General features: G+C 44.4%; 1 protein-coding gene across 3 annotated transcripts in view; it reads left to right on the plus strand.

Annotated features, from left to right (window-relative positions):
- Positions 1-14,724, plus strand: part of LOC144169093 (DNA (cytosine-5)-methyltransferase PliMCI-like) — a 150,967-nt gene that overhangs the window by 78,338 nt on the left and 57,905 nt on the right. For all 3 annotated transcript variants that reach the window (XM_077698103.1, XM_077698104.1, XM_077698102.1), the window contains 4 exons: positions 1,944-2,049; positions 2,587-2,684; positions 5,278-5,389; positions 12,665-12,814. In XM_077698103.1, the coding sequence (XP_077554229.1) occupies positions 1,944-2,049; positions 2,587-2,684; positions 5,278-5,389; positions 12,665-12,814 (466 nt within the window). The remainder of the gene's footprint in view (positions 1-1,943; positions 2,050-2,586; positions 2,685-5,277; positions 5,390-12,664; positions 12,815-14,724) is intronic.

Genomic DNA, 14,724 nt, shown 5'->3' on the forward strand with positions numbered 1-14,724 from the left:
AACATGACCATCGGAGGAAACACTGGTTACGGAGACACTGCCACCAAATTTCAGGGCAGCGGAATTGCAATCAGCTACATGCAAATGCTCGCTTCGGGACGCCGGCCTGGGACACACGCCCGGCGCTGATATAGATCTTCCTAAGATCGCGTCATAAACGTTTATACTCTCGTGAACACACCAGGCTTGCAAACAGAGTGCCTGCTCCACGTTATTCGGTATTTCGAACGCGGACAAACGGTAAATCGCTGTCTTGAACGAGCCCCAAAAGCAACGGCGACAGGGGGGAGCGGGCCGGGGACTCCCGCGCCTGCTTTCGAAACGGGCCGCTAGGGGGATTTCAGTGGCGCCCCTACAGGCCGCGCTCGAGGCGTATATACAGAAAGATAGGTCAGCAGTCTACAACGCCAAAGGAGGCATAGGGGTGTGGTTAGGCTCTTTTCTTTTTCACTATGGTTAATGAAGTAAACATTTTTTTTTTTAAATATACAGAAGAAAGAAAGAAAAACACGCGCCCAGAGTGGGGACCGAACCCACGCCTTTCGAAAGGCGTGGGTTCGGTCCCCACTCTGGGCGCGTGTTTTTCTTTCTTTCTTCTGTATATTTTAAAAAAAAATGTTTACTTCATTAACCATAGTGAAAAAGAAAAGAGCCTAACCACACCCCTATGCCTCCTTTGGCGTTGTAGACTGCTGACCTATCTTTCTGTATTTCCTCAACGAGCCCCTCATTTCCTTACTATATATATATATATATATATATATATATATATATAAAATTATTATTTTAAATTAATTATTAATTTTTAATTAACCAGGCTGGCCTTCATTCAAGTATATATATATATATATATATATATATATATATATATATATATATATATATATATATATATACTTGAATGTAGGCCAGCCTGTTAATTAAAAATTAATAATTAATTTAAAATAATTATTACAAATACCTGCAGCACAAACATGGCATTATTGTAGGGAGGTTCGAAACTGAAAGTTTCAAGCAATTGCAAGAAATGGCATTACTGCGAAACAGCCATGGGTTACAAAAGAAAGCTCCATGCAGCATGAGTGGCTATTATACATGCTATATAACGAGGCTTTCAGTGGCAGTGTGAAAATCATGTTCAGTAGCTACACCATTGGGGAGAGCATTCCAGTCATTAACTGTGTTGGGGAAAAACGAAGTTTCATGATGTTGCAAACTAACCGAGGTGCACGAACTGACGAGCCAGTGTATTTTCCCACTCTTGGTACAAGTTTTGGTCCTCCAGCTTGACTTTGCACCTTGTCACATTTAGATTTGCTGTGGGGTTGCCAAGGAGCACGGTTAAAGGGGCACACTAGTCTTAGAAACTTTTCTTTTTGCTTTCCAACCAATTTTGATGAAACTTCATGGGATTGTTCAATTTTTTAACCTGTTTTCAAATATCTAGTTACTTTTGATGTGAGGTAATTAGTTTTCAAGTTAATTAGATATCTTCCTTGGTTGTTCTTGAGAATAATAGTGAACAAATAGTGAACAAACTGAATAGTGAACAAATAGTGAACAAACAAACAAACAAACGAATAGTGAACAAACAAACAAACCACATACAAGTTTACTTGAATTCTAACTTTTAGGTTTGAAGTACTCCTGCTGACCAATTAAAAATAATGCTAATTAAACAACTACTGAAGCACGTTTTCTATCACTGCGATAGCACTCGTGGCAAAGAAATGGGGAATTATAGAAAAATTGTCATTTTTTTTTGTTGAAATCGAGTTCCTATGGCTTTAATTAGTACCTGGCACTGTTCCACGTGCGGAATTTCAGAGGAAAATCTGTGCAAATCAAGGGAAAATTGATACCTTAAAAATTGCTTTTTTGGGCAATTTTTCGGTCCCAAAGACCCATGTGCCCCCTTAAATGTTTCACTTCAACGCGAACAGGTCATCGTGCGAGACGATCCTGGGCAGTTTCGGCGACCCATCGGTAATATTCCTAGCGTGCGAGTGCGAAGACGTCTCCGTGGACATAATCATCTCGGCCTGCAAAGTAAGTTCAATTTGCACTGTTTTCAACCGCACATTGAAAGAATAGACACGGTAGTGGTATCTAATCACGTGTTTTTTTTTTTTTTACCCTATATTCCGGCATCTACAAAAGTAGTAAATCTCAGTCTGCTCGTGATGAGTGTAATGAATGGAAGAAATTAATTGTTCAGTGACCTTACGGTATTTTCACATCTCATTGGGCCTTATCTTGCCGGGCTGCTGTGTTGCATCCTTTTTTTTTTTTTGGCAGGAGGGAAGCTTGGCTCTGCCATTGCGTATGTCTGTGAAGAATGACCTGTGCTACCAAAGGAAATGAGGAAAATAAGGGATGTTCTCATTTCTTAGTAGTGATCACCATCAAGCATTTCAAAGGCCTACCTTAATTAAGCTCTTTGCTGGCTTCTCTGGGTCTTGCCATTTTCTTTCTGGGAAGTAGAGGCTTTTCTGAAAAGAACCTGGAGAGAGCAATGACTTGCACTCACACTTGATGCATACTCAGCCTGCAGCTTGCAATTATAGTGTGCTTCTTTGTACGCAGGTGAAGCGGAGAGTCTTTTTCGAAGACTGGTACAAAGAAGGCGGCAAGTTGCCCCCTTCGACGTCAGACGAAAGGGACAACTTCACGTTCGCTCAGCTGTAAGTTTCTCTTTCTCTCCCTCCCTCTCTTCTTTCTCACCTTTCTCTTTCTCTCTTTCACACTCTCGCTCTCTCGTTTTTTTTTTTTCTTGAAAATGATGTATGCCTTGAAGTTATGAGCTGCATTGGGGTTTTGTAGTAAGCCCAGATGAACATGCTTTTTGGCACATTAGGAGTGAGAGTGCCTTACAATGAGCAGGTGGGGGGGGTGAATGGATCTAGGGAACAGAAAAATACTGGCCCCTACACTAAACGGCTTGAGCAGTGTTTATTATGTTTTATACATGTGTGTGTGTGGGTGTGTGTGTTCATGTGAACGCACCCATCACATTAATGTGAAAGCATTAGTTAACTATATTGTTCGAAAATCTGGCGTACATGGCACACAAAATGGCAAAATGGCTGAAAGAATAAGAGATGGGTCAATGAACGCTCAGAATTGCACCACGTTCCTCAGGAAAGCTTCTATGAACAATTTGATTAATTTAGTTTGAAATAAGCTTGGTAAATTCTGCACTTGGTGGGATTCAAGCCACGGTCTGCTGGATTGCGAGAACAGCATGAAACTTGTGGACCACCACAGCTCGAAGATTCTGGCTGACAAACGGTGAACCTAGCAAAAGGCTTGTGGCCTTTGTGTGTTTGAGACTTTTACTTTGTAGTACAGCAATGGTGATTTATGGGGGACACTGTTCTTAAAACAGCTTCCTTTAATTGTTAAGTTAACTCTGTGAAACTTTTCAGTCTTGCTGCTTTTTCTTCATTGATTTCAAATATGACATTATTTTTTGAGTCAGTTTCACCAGGCTTTAAAGTATTGAAAAATGTAAAGATTACAGTTTTATGACCAACACTGTTTTGTGTGTTGTTCCTCCAAAAATGACTAATTATCTCTACTAATCGTCTTGGTTGTAGTGTGTCGGGTCTCGACTAGATGGCACCACGGCGACCATCATCATCAGTGGACTCTAGGTGCTCTAATAAAGCAAGCTCCCCGCCGGGGAGGGTTATGTTCCTGCTGGTAGCATCGAGTCAGTGCGTGTCTCTCAGGGCTGCGTGCTCTGCCGGGGCGGTCCCTCGGCGTACCGCTCGGCCACCCTCAACATTGGTAACAATTGACTGACTCAAAAAATAATGCCATATTTGAGATCAGTGGAGAAAAAGCAACAAGACTGTTAAGTTTGACAGAGTTTACTTAACAATTAAAGGAAGCTGTTTTAAGAGCAGTGTTCCCCTTAAGTAGCAATTAGTAGATGAGTAGCAAAGCACGTTCTTGCTAACGGCGTGTGTGTGTAAGGCAAACAAGTGCTATTGGCTAAGCCCCGCACTCATAGTGGCCAAGAGAGGAGGAAAATGTTGTGAGGGGAAAGGGATGAGGATGATGATGATAAGAGGAAACGTGAACCACCAGGCACGTGCACTGTAGGCAGCATGTCATTATCACATTTAGAATGATCGTGCTGCCTGCCACGTGACACTTGTCCTGCGAATTTCATCAGTGCAGTGTATGCAATACAGACTCTGAACCATCTACACCAAGAGCAGCTGTGAGATATGATAGTGCACACAATAGCGGCATATCCGTTCCACATTTTAACATTAATGCTTTCGCATTCACTACATCCTAAGGATTGCTTTGGTGCCCTAGAATATTTAAACAACACAATAAATCAATCAGTCAATTTCGCCAATAATGAATGAATTAATTATTTTTTGATTATATGTATTGGCACTTGTTTAGGCAATATGAGCTTTGTACACACCCAAACAAGCTGTGCAGACCAGACGGCACAGCTTTAAAGGTGTAAGGTTTGCTTTGTCTGCCTATGACAGCTTTTGGCAAGCCTATAGTGCCAGATGTGAGGGTCGAATGGGAGTGAATTCTTTGCAGTCACCAATACAAAAAGTGATAATTGCAGTTGCTCAGTTAAGCATCAGTAACTGGTATACACGCACGCACGCACGGAATTAAGCCATACAGAACAGCCCTCACATTCAGTTTGCTTTTTTTCCTTAGTTGCATAAAAATGGTACTTTCCACATATTATAAATAAAAAACTGTGGTTGATTCCTCGATCATAGGAATCAGTAAACACTTAAGTGAAATGTGCAGCGAAATCTGCAGCTGAGCATGATTTGCGGCTCGGCGTCTAGTCTTGTGGGTGTGCCTGGCGAGCGACGTCCTGCTGGTGGGTCACTTCGGCAAAAGCGTACTGGCGTCATTTCCGTGACGGATGTGACGTCAGCGAAATCTTGGTGTATCCCGGCATAAAACAATTTCGTGTTAAAATATAACACCTGAAAATGAACAACCCTAAGTATAACGTACTCTTTAGCTCTAAAGGTTGCTTCCCCTCAAGAAGACCCTCTGTGCAGGGGTGCACCCTTTACAGGCCGCTTGCTCCGTTGTACTGGCGTCATTTCTGTGACGGATATGACGTCACCCAAATGTTTGTGTATCCCAGAATAAAACACTTTCGTGTTAAAAATAGAAAATCATATTTGTGCTCTGAAAATCAGGAAAATACTTTAATAACCGACTTTGAGATTTATCTGCATTCTCTCTCTTTTTTTCTTGATCCTGTTTCAAAAGGTACTTCCCCGAGACGGGCCGCTTTGAGGACGCCCCTGAACTGACGGCGCAAGCAGGTGGCATGCGGAGTCACAGCTGCTACAGCTGCCGACACAAGGCCAAGAAGGAAATGGTCGGTCATCCTGAGGGATAAGTAGTTCACCGATTGCAAAATAAATGTAACATTGCTCAAAGTCTTCCTTTTAGCTGCAGTTCTTATTCCTTTGGGACTTTATTTTGCTTGCTCACCTTTGGTCATGCATGAACTTATAGCACAACACTTTGGGCGTGAGCATCCAGGCAAATTTTTACATTCAGGTCCTTGCAATCTTAGCAGTCTGAATAACTCTGTTGGTTTTCGCTGAACTCAAGTCATTTACGATTACCGTATTTTCCAGTCTATAAGTCACACCCCCCCTCAAAATGTCAAAATGGCAGTTTTTGCAAAAAAAAAAAACGTATATAAGTTGCACCGGTGTATAAGACGCACCGGTATATAAGACGCACTTGTTAATTAGTTAAACTCATAGTGAATCACATCATTAGAAAGTGCGGCGAACGTACATGGTTGCGGCGGCCGCCACCTATGAACGCATCCCCCGGTAAGGAGGGCTAGAAATGTGCATATACCGTCCAAAGTCTAGATAGAACTGCCTTCTCAAAAATAGTTTATAGGTACACACAGATGGCATGTACTTACTGATGGCGTTTAGGCAAAACCATCAAAGTCTTCTTCCTCCGACTCGCTAATAAATATTCAGCAACTTCAAGTGGGAGTTCTGCCGGCGCATCACTGTCGTCCTCCAACTCACAGATGTCTTCTTTGCCAACATCGTCACCACTCGCGGACCGCATCACTCCGGCCTTTATAAACCTGGCTACAACTGTTTTTTTGTAGTCCCAAGAGTCGGAGACCCATTTGGCGACCTTTCCAAACATCGCGTGTTTCTTGCGGGCTGTCGTAAGTCAGCGCAATAAAGGTGTCATGGCAGACAGAAGTGATGTGAACGGAAGTGGCCCGAAAATTGAAACTTGTTAGCAGCACGTTTACCTTCTTCAGAGTTACTCTCTGTAATAATTCATAAGCTGCGTTTTGTTTCTGCAACCCAGTTTAATGTTACTTTGAATTTATTCTGAACTGTAGTTACTGCGCATGGCGTAAAGTGGCGCGTGGTTGTCGCAGGCCATTATCATTGTTTTTGACTAGAAAAAGCTGCAAATTCTTTTGTTCAACGTCCTGAAGCGACATATGGGCTATGAGAAACACCATAGCGGTGGGCTTCAGATTCATTTAGACCATAGAGCGGTGTCTCAACGTGCGCTGGCCACGCGTGGCCACCGCGGACCGGATTTATTCCATACTTAAGTCGCACTGGTGTATAAGACGCACCAATGAAAATTTCAGGAAAAAAAAATGCGACTTATACACCGGAAAATACGGTAAGAGGTTTCAGTGCTGATGGGCTCAGTTATGCAGCATTGATTCCCCCCATGTATGTTAAATTTAGTGAAGTCATTTGTGCCGTGTTTTTGGTATATGATAGCTTCATAGAGTTTTTTACAACATACACTAGAGAGAAATCTGGCGCTAGCATCTATGCGGCTCACATCAAGGCCGTCTGTGTCGTCACGGGCCACCATTATACCCTACACTTGCCTTACTTTCGTCGTTGGCTTGGATTGAAATGTTTCAGTGGCCGTAAATTTGAACGCAGTGCCCCCAAAACGCCAAGAAGAGTGCTCTGTTACATATGAAAACAAGAAACACGCAGTTTTAAAGCTAAGGGAAAAGGAAGTCGTGTATTTCTTTTAATAAGAATCTGTCGGAACAGTTGTCTTGGCATATCAATGCATAGTGAAGAAAGCAAACCCAAAAAAACGCTGTAGAATCCGAATGTCATGCCTAGCCCAAGCCAGCAGCACTGATCTTCCCATAACCCCCCACGCCGTCATGGATTCCCGGGTGCAATTTCGCCTCTAGCATACTTACTAAGAAACTGTATGGATGGCTTAGCTCAATCGTCCAGTCGGTCGGCCATTGATGAATGGCATTCAGTAGCCAAAACAATCCTGGTATTGGTCATTGTCATCTTCATCGTCTCAAGAGATAACTGCTGTCACAATTGCTGCCATCTTCTTTGTTGGCGCATATACAGCCCGTAGCCACAGTACTCGTCGTTGCTGTCGTCTTTGTTGTTTGTGAAGAAAGTAAATGCAAGCAGTTGTAGTTGTAATAGTTGTAGCCATGAGCTTCACTGCAGCTGCATGTTTGAGAAGAGTTGTTCGCCAAATAGTGTGCAGGGCGGCGGCAGTCGGAAACGGTGGGGGCAGATAAGGTGCTGATAAGCTTTTCTGCAAGTTTGTAATTAAGTTTGCAAGCTGCACGTCCCAAGCAGTGTGCTTGCTGTTTGGAGCAGTGTCGCAATGTAGAGGGAAACGTGTTGTTTTGCCTGCGCAGTGACTTTTGGCAGTCAATTTCGGTGTTAGTCACAATCACCGACAGTTGTGCTGAAATTGCGACACACCCTCTGTGATCTCGTGCAAACAATTTGCGACCATCGTCCACTGTCAACAAAACAACCAACTACTGTTAGTGTCATGGGTGTCAAAATAAAAATAAAAAAATAAATTCGCATCGATGCAAGGATTTAGTTGCAAGGGTAATTGTAAACCATTGTAATTTTCTCTACAGTCTTCAAAAATGCAAGAACAGTCAGCCGCAGTGCATCGCTTCCAGAAGTGCAAAAATGAGGAGAAATGTTTCGCAATGTTCTTCTGTTAAAAAACACTTAGCTACAGAGTCAATTTAACACGAAGCCAGCAGTCTCTGATGATGCAAATGTTGTCTACGTACCTTCAGTACTATGCACATACGACTGATGTGGGCATTTCTGTCCTATGGCTGCATAGAGCGGCGCCGATTTAAGGAACATTTGTTGAAGCCTTATTTTTTGCTGCATTGTTTAACACTTAATTTGTTGTTTGATAATTTAGTTTGGTTATAAGCATTAGCTTATTGGTAACGAATAGAAGAAGAGATAAAACTACCATAATGACGGTTAATATCGGCTTTCTGTTTGTTCACACACAAGTTGTACTAGTTAAACATGCTAGCGATCCACTAGATTTAGCCTTGCAAACTTGCCAGTGTGTCATCATAACTTGCGTCTTGCAAATCGGCGAGTAGGGTTGTGTGAGGAAAACAGCACTTTTGAGCGTAGTTGACTCATTTCAGAGTGCATGTAAATCAACAAAAAAAAAACGGAATGCGGCCTACTTGTTCTAGACTTTAAGACTTTAAACTGGTATGGTAATTGAACTATGAATAGGATAGGGACATGGCAAAGTCTCAGAAAGTGTCTGTGAATGAACATTGGGGAAATAGTAGTTTGGCAGCTTAGGTGATGTCATTAGCATCATTGATATTGCGACTGAAGGTTACATAATTTCCAATTTATTACTTCATATTCACTTGTGGTAATGTCAGCTGTGGGCGTGTGTGAGTTTTCGCCTTTGCAGCAAAGGCAAAAGGAGTCATGATTTGCTAACTGGCCACATTGATTTCGCAACACACGCAGCAGCAGGCGAGCTTCATTAACAAATGCAAAGCAATTCTCAAGGCTTCATTTGGGGTCTTAAGATTTGCTTTAGTGCAGTAGTCCAAGGTTATTTGTCTTTAGCAGTTGCTGGGATTCTGATGCACAGTATCATCACTATTGTCATCAACATCTGCTGTCATAGATACATCAACCACAGGGTGACCAGTGACCAGGCATATGATGCAGAAGAGAAACTTTCAGTAAAAAGTTTTTTTTATTTTTTATTCTTTACTGCACGTAGCATCAGCATTAGTATTTCTTTAAATGTATGGCTGAGGTTGGCGTTGCAAGAAAACAGCTCCATGACTTGTACACTGAAGTCGAAACTGTGGCGCTTGCACTATGGTATCTGCTCGCATGGTAGTGGGCTCAGCCGTGTTCGTGCAATGAATGCGTAGTAAATGTGTGCCTTATACTGGTAATGAAAAATTCTTATTCTTTCCTCCTCTGCACAACAAACGTATCACACCCTTCTCAACCAAAAAAATGCAGCCAAAACGAGTCGTATCACAGTACGCCCACCATACAGATTGCTGGTGACAGGTGACTGTCAAGTTGCAAAACGTGCTCCAACCTCTTCCTCCCTCCCTTCCTTCCTTCCTTCCTTCCTTTTTTGTTCTACTTTTTCCTTGTTTCTTTTCAACAGCGAAGCTATTTAGCAAGTCTTTTTTTTTCTGCCTGCATTTAAAAAACCAAGATAACGCCGAGCGCTCGTGCGCGCATGCCTCACGGCAACCGCCCGGCGTCCCCGGCACACGTTTGGGAAGCCAAGCATACCCACTTAGGGAATGGGAGGCTTAGCGCAAAAATGACGAGGATGGTGTCAGACGAAACAGGCGTCTGTCTTGTCTGCCACCGTTCTCATCTTCTTTGCGGTAAGCCTCCCATTCGGTATGTACTAACTAGCCCAACAGCATGTTTTTTTGAAGTACCACTTAGGGAGATTGGCCAAGATCGGCCACAAAAAAAAAAAAAAAAAAAATCCCGCATTTGTCATATTCGTGGCAGCCCAGGGCTGAGACAGCAAGGTCGTCCCATGGTCTCCTGGACTGAGGAGCCACTCCCACATCACAGGCTCACAATAAAGTTTTTCCTCCTCCTCCTCCTCAGAACGAGAAAGACACCAGCATTTGCAGTAATTGTGGCAACACTAGCTCGGAATGAGAAAAACGCGCCGTAGCGTACGGCCCTCCGAGGTGACGTCCAATGATTGCGACTTCCGAAAAAAGAAGGCAGCTCACACTTATAGCAACAGTGATGGAATAGAGGTCTTTGCAGCAGCAAGGAAAAAGCAAATCGGCTGCAAGCGTGGACTTAAACCATCGTGGTGGTCGTGAAGGTTGCGTACAGCTTTGCTACCTTCGAGTCTTGCACGTCAGTGTACGCTTCCTTCGTGTCTTTTCTTCTTTCCTGTTTCTTTCCCTCCTTCCTTCTCTCATTTCTTTCGTTCTTTGTTTCTATTAAGGCAAAAGCCTTAAATTGCCCATTGAGCAAGAAGGCTGGCATCCAGTGTCCGTGAGAGGAAAATGGCTCCTTTGGAAGCGTTCCACTGCACGAGGTGTTCTATAGCACGTGATGTTCTGCAGCACTGGTTTGAGCGAAAAACCCGGTGCCCAACATCGGCTCCCGCAGTAAAAAATAACAATAATAAAATAAGCGACTCCTTCGGAGACATTCTGGCCTCAAGGCGTTCAACAGCACAGTTCAAACTGCAGTAGTGGGAAGTGGTTGTCAACGTCATTATACCACAGATGAAGGGAGTGGAAAAAGAGGCAGTGGAATTCATCGCCATCATCAACTGTCCCATTACACATCAACAGGAATGAGCAGCAACGCAACGCTTGGGAGACAGATCAAAGCCATTCGAAAGTGTTAATTGAGGTGGATCACAAAACTGATCGTTTCCGGTGGCAAGATTACAGAGTCAGGTGTTCAGCTGGACATGCATACTTTCACGTTCACAACCCATAAGAAGTGCTTAAGTGTCCTCGGATTTTTGTAGCATAACGCCTGCCACGCTTGATTATCTGCTTCTACGTACACCTTACCACCTTGCGCGCAGCAGAGCCTCACCTTCGGACTTCCAGAACGCTATGGGAACAGCAATAAGATAACACCAGACAAAGGAAGCTCAAGCCATACTAAAAGGCAAAAAGTAGCACTCCCAATGGGAGGTTTGTTTCTGGCATGGTTGCTTAGTGGGGGTTTGTGCATTGGTTCATTGTATCTGAGTGGGGGTCAGGGCGTGCACATTTCACTTCCTTTAACTCGTCGGCAGCCAAGCCTTAACGCATGAAAGCGACTCAAGGCTCATATAGTATGAAGGAAGAAAGGAAGGCATGTTAGTGTCTTCTTGCACAGATACGCGTCATTGCTTAAAAGAAAAAAAAAAACAGCGTAACGTTCACTAGTATTTGTTATGTTCGAAAGCCTTAAAAAAAAATTTCGAATACTGAACGTCTGACTGAAGCCAATGTGAGTTGTGTTATTTGTGTAAAATAATAATTACTGCGTATTCACTTATCAGACATCTTGGGTCGACACCCACAATGTCAGTGGAGTGCAGTGAAGTAGAGCGGGCATTGAATGAACTTCTGCTAAAGAAAATAAATTCAGATGAGCTGACAAGGCTGAAAATCACAACGACCATTCAGTCCTAAGCAAGCACCACACATAGCTTTGCTGGGCAGCCATGTCTCAGGTGGCAGTGTGTTTGGAACATTTGAAGAAATGAGGTAACGGTACTTGTTCCAATACAAAAAGGCCTGGGCCCGCTTTCTTGAACAAACCTGCTTATTGGCAGTCTTATTGACAGTCTAGTCTTATTCATGTACTTCAATTAGTCTGCAAATAAGGTTCAGTGCGCTTTCCCAAAAGCGTTTGTTTTGAACAATTCCATAAATTTAGCTCGTCGGGCCCTGGTTTTCCAATTGTCACATTCGGAGTGGTCTTGGCCGTAAGCCAGAGGTTAAGCCGAACCATACAATAGACGTAATTGCACAAAATTTTGTTTCGCACAATGTAGATTCGTGTTGCCTGCGGCCAAAAGTAGTGAAACGTTTTTGCTTTGGGCTGCTGCATATTCAGCCCTGGCAAGTTGGATTTGCATACCTGCCAGGTTTCCCGAATTGTCCGGGAGACTCCCGAATTTTGATGGTTTTGTACGATTGTACGGCCGAAACGAAGATCTCCCGAATACACACCCGTGTCAGGCCAAACCTTTCTCCCAGTTTGGACACATTGCGCCAGAGCTACCCGACAGTCTAATACAATCCTACAGCGATTGACATCGTGATAAGTGAGGAGGTTAAAAAGCGTAGTCGGCCATGCGTGCAAGTTAAGCCGCTTAGTAACACAGAAACACGAAATGTGAGAGGCAGTTCAGTATGGTAAAGAAAAATTGCACCCAGTTCCGAGCACCCATCCTACCGGCAAGCGGCCGTAACACATTCCACTCTGTGCAATGAATGTTTTTTCATCATCATCATGTCTAACACAACCCTCAGCCACGTTCTTTTAGCGAGGAGTCACAGGTACGAACATTGTTACGCTCTACAGTATTACCAGGACTTCCTGAAAAAGGTGGCGTCAGCCCCGCCAAAGATTTAGCATCTGACCAGTGGTGCATACCTCATTAGTTGTTTGGAAGAAGCAGTGTAAATAATTGCACTCTGCTGCTACTAATTTTTTGATCCCTTAGCCTCCCCCGTTCCCCTGTCAGAGCTCCTTAATGCCATCTCGGAGAACCTGGCAGGTATGGATTTGGTTACCTCGAGCGATACCTGATGCAAGTGCTTCCTCTGGTGCAGGCGGAACAGTGGGAGCTTCGAGGCGCCATTTCCCAGAACAGCAAGGGGGATGTCCTGTACGCCTCGTTGCGGTGGAGGCAGAAGACGTACCTCGTGGGCAGCTGTGTCTTTCTCGCGCCCGGAACGGTGAAGCTGGGGGCTGGACCGAAGGTGTGTAGTAATTTGATGATTTCTCTGCTTGCTTGACTGTTTCTTTGTTGAGGACGATGAGGCGTTATTATGCCTTCAGCAGGGTTTACTAAACCAGGGGTGAGACAGCTGCGCATATTGCGCATTTTTGATACAAATTTGTTTTCTTGCGGTGCCAGGCTGCTCCAAAAGCTGAAAAATTGCAAAAATTGCGCCAAGCTGCTCCAAAATAGACTGAGAGCCAAGGATTTTACCGCTCCCGTAAGTTTCAGTGGGGGAAAATGGTTACTGACGTCATAATTTTCCAGCACCCAGAAAGTGATCTTGTTTGTGAAGGTTTAATTGATTGATCATCCAGTGAAAAAAACCGCATAAAATTGTCCCGGGATAGTGTTTTCGAAAGTCATGGTGTCGGGTTGCACATGGTATGTTCTGTGTTTTTAAAGTTTTCCCACTGGGAACCATTGCATAGACTTGTAGAAAAAATACTTATGTGTACTGAGATGGCAAACTACTTGTGCAAGTTGATCAAAAAACAGCTATTTTCAGAGCACCGCATCTCCGGAGCGACATTCTGGGCACCGCCATCTCGGTGTATTGAAGGTTGGAAAACATGGCCGCCAGGCGAAGCAGTTGCTTGTGATTCAGGGAGAGTGCGTATCGCCGATTTATACCACCGTTTTGGTTATGGGGTGGCTGAGTTTGCATGGTTTACATTTAGTCGTTTGATCTGTTGCGGGAAGTTGCGCGACTCGGAAAGACGGGAGGGCGTTCGTGAAAAACAACGTGGTGCCTGCGAATTCGCCCTGTTTCGGCCTTGAGTGTGAGGTGCGGTGCGTGCCTGAAGTGAAATTTCGGACTCATTGTGGTTATATAAAACGCTGAGTTATTGCTGCCTTTGACAGCGAGCTAGCGGACGGCGGCAACGGGACGATCAACACTGCAGAAGTGACGGCGCAGGCTTCATCGCCGAAAAAATGTTCAAGCAGTGTCCAATAGTGGGACGGGCTATTATCGCACGCTAGTTATAATAGTTCATCTATGTGAATCCGCTTTTTTCGCTGCAGTGTGGCGCCCTCTTGAGGTAGCGACAGAAAGCAGATTGGAGGTCAAGGTTAGTGCGGTGCGTCGTGGTTGTTGCCTTCGGCGTGAGCGCGTTGTTTTTCGACACTCGAAGAGAAGGTAGCTTTCCGTCTCACCTGGTCGCTTTTTTTTTTAATCTTATACTTCCCCTGAATCAGCATGCAATCGCCAGTGGAACAATTCAGGGAACAACGCAAACTGTGCTTGGCCACCTCAGTTCAGTAACGCTAACCGCAGTTCCCTTAAGCCGCAGTGCTCAAAAATGCCAATCGCCAAAGTCAATTCGGACGCAAGTGGCGGCGCGCATCAGCGGAGGCGAAAAAAAAAAACCACCTGGCGTTTGGAGGAGACGAAGGTTCTCAAATAGCAGGCGCCCCAACACTGCCCCCAAGAGGCGCTGGCGTTCTTTGCGTTGCTCTCGCAAGTAGCGTGACTGCCCGTCAGCAGCGGCTCGTTTCCCGATCCACCCGATCAACTACGACAAAAGCCGTCCTAAATTTGTAAATTCCGTGCGTCTTCCGCCAAATAAATGGATAAACCAGGCCATCATGAAGCGTTTTCAGCACTCGGAAACGATCGGCGCGCAGGTCGGCCGTGCCTGCGAACACGCCGGCGCGCCTGCCCGCACAGAACTGCAAGCGGCTCGAACCGTCCCAGACCACGGCAGCAACAGCTTATCACCGCTCTTCAAAATCAATCTGATCGCGGAAAAGAACTTCCACATGTGAGAAAGTTGATGTTAGTGCGGTGAAAAATTGTGCTATGGATTGTAATTCGCAGTTGTAGAGATAGCGGCGGTCAAATATCCACCGCGCTGCTAAGCCTAAAGTTCCCAACACCGAGCAGAC

The sequence above is a fragment of the Haemaphysalis longicornis genome, unplaced genomic scaffold (assembly GCF_048455015.1).
Source record: "Haemaphysalis longicornis isolate Haplotype H1 unplaced genomic scaffold, Haemaphysalis longicornis Haplotype H1 scaffold_2, whole genome shotgun sequence".
NCBI lineage: Eukaryota > Metazoa > Arthropoda > Arachnida > Ixodida > Ixodidae > Haemaphysalis > Haemaphysalis longicornis.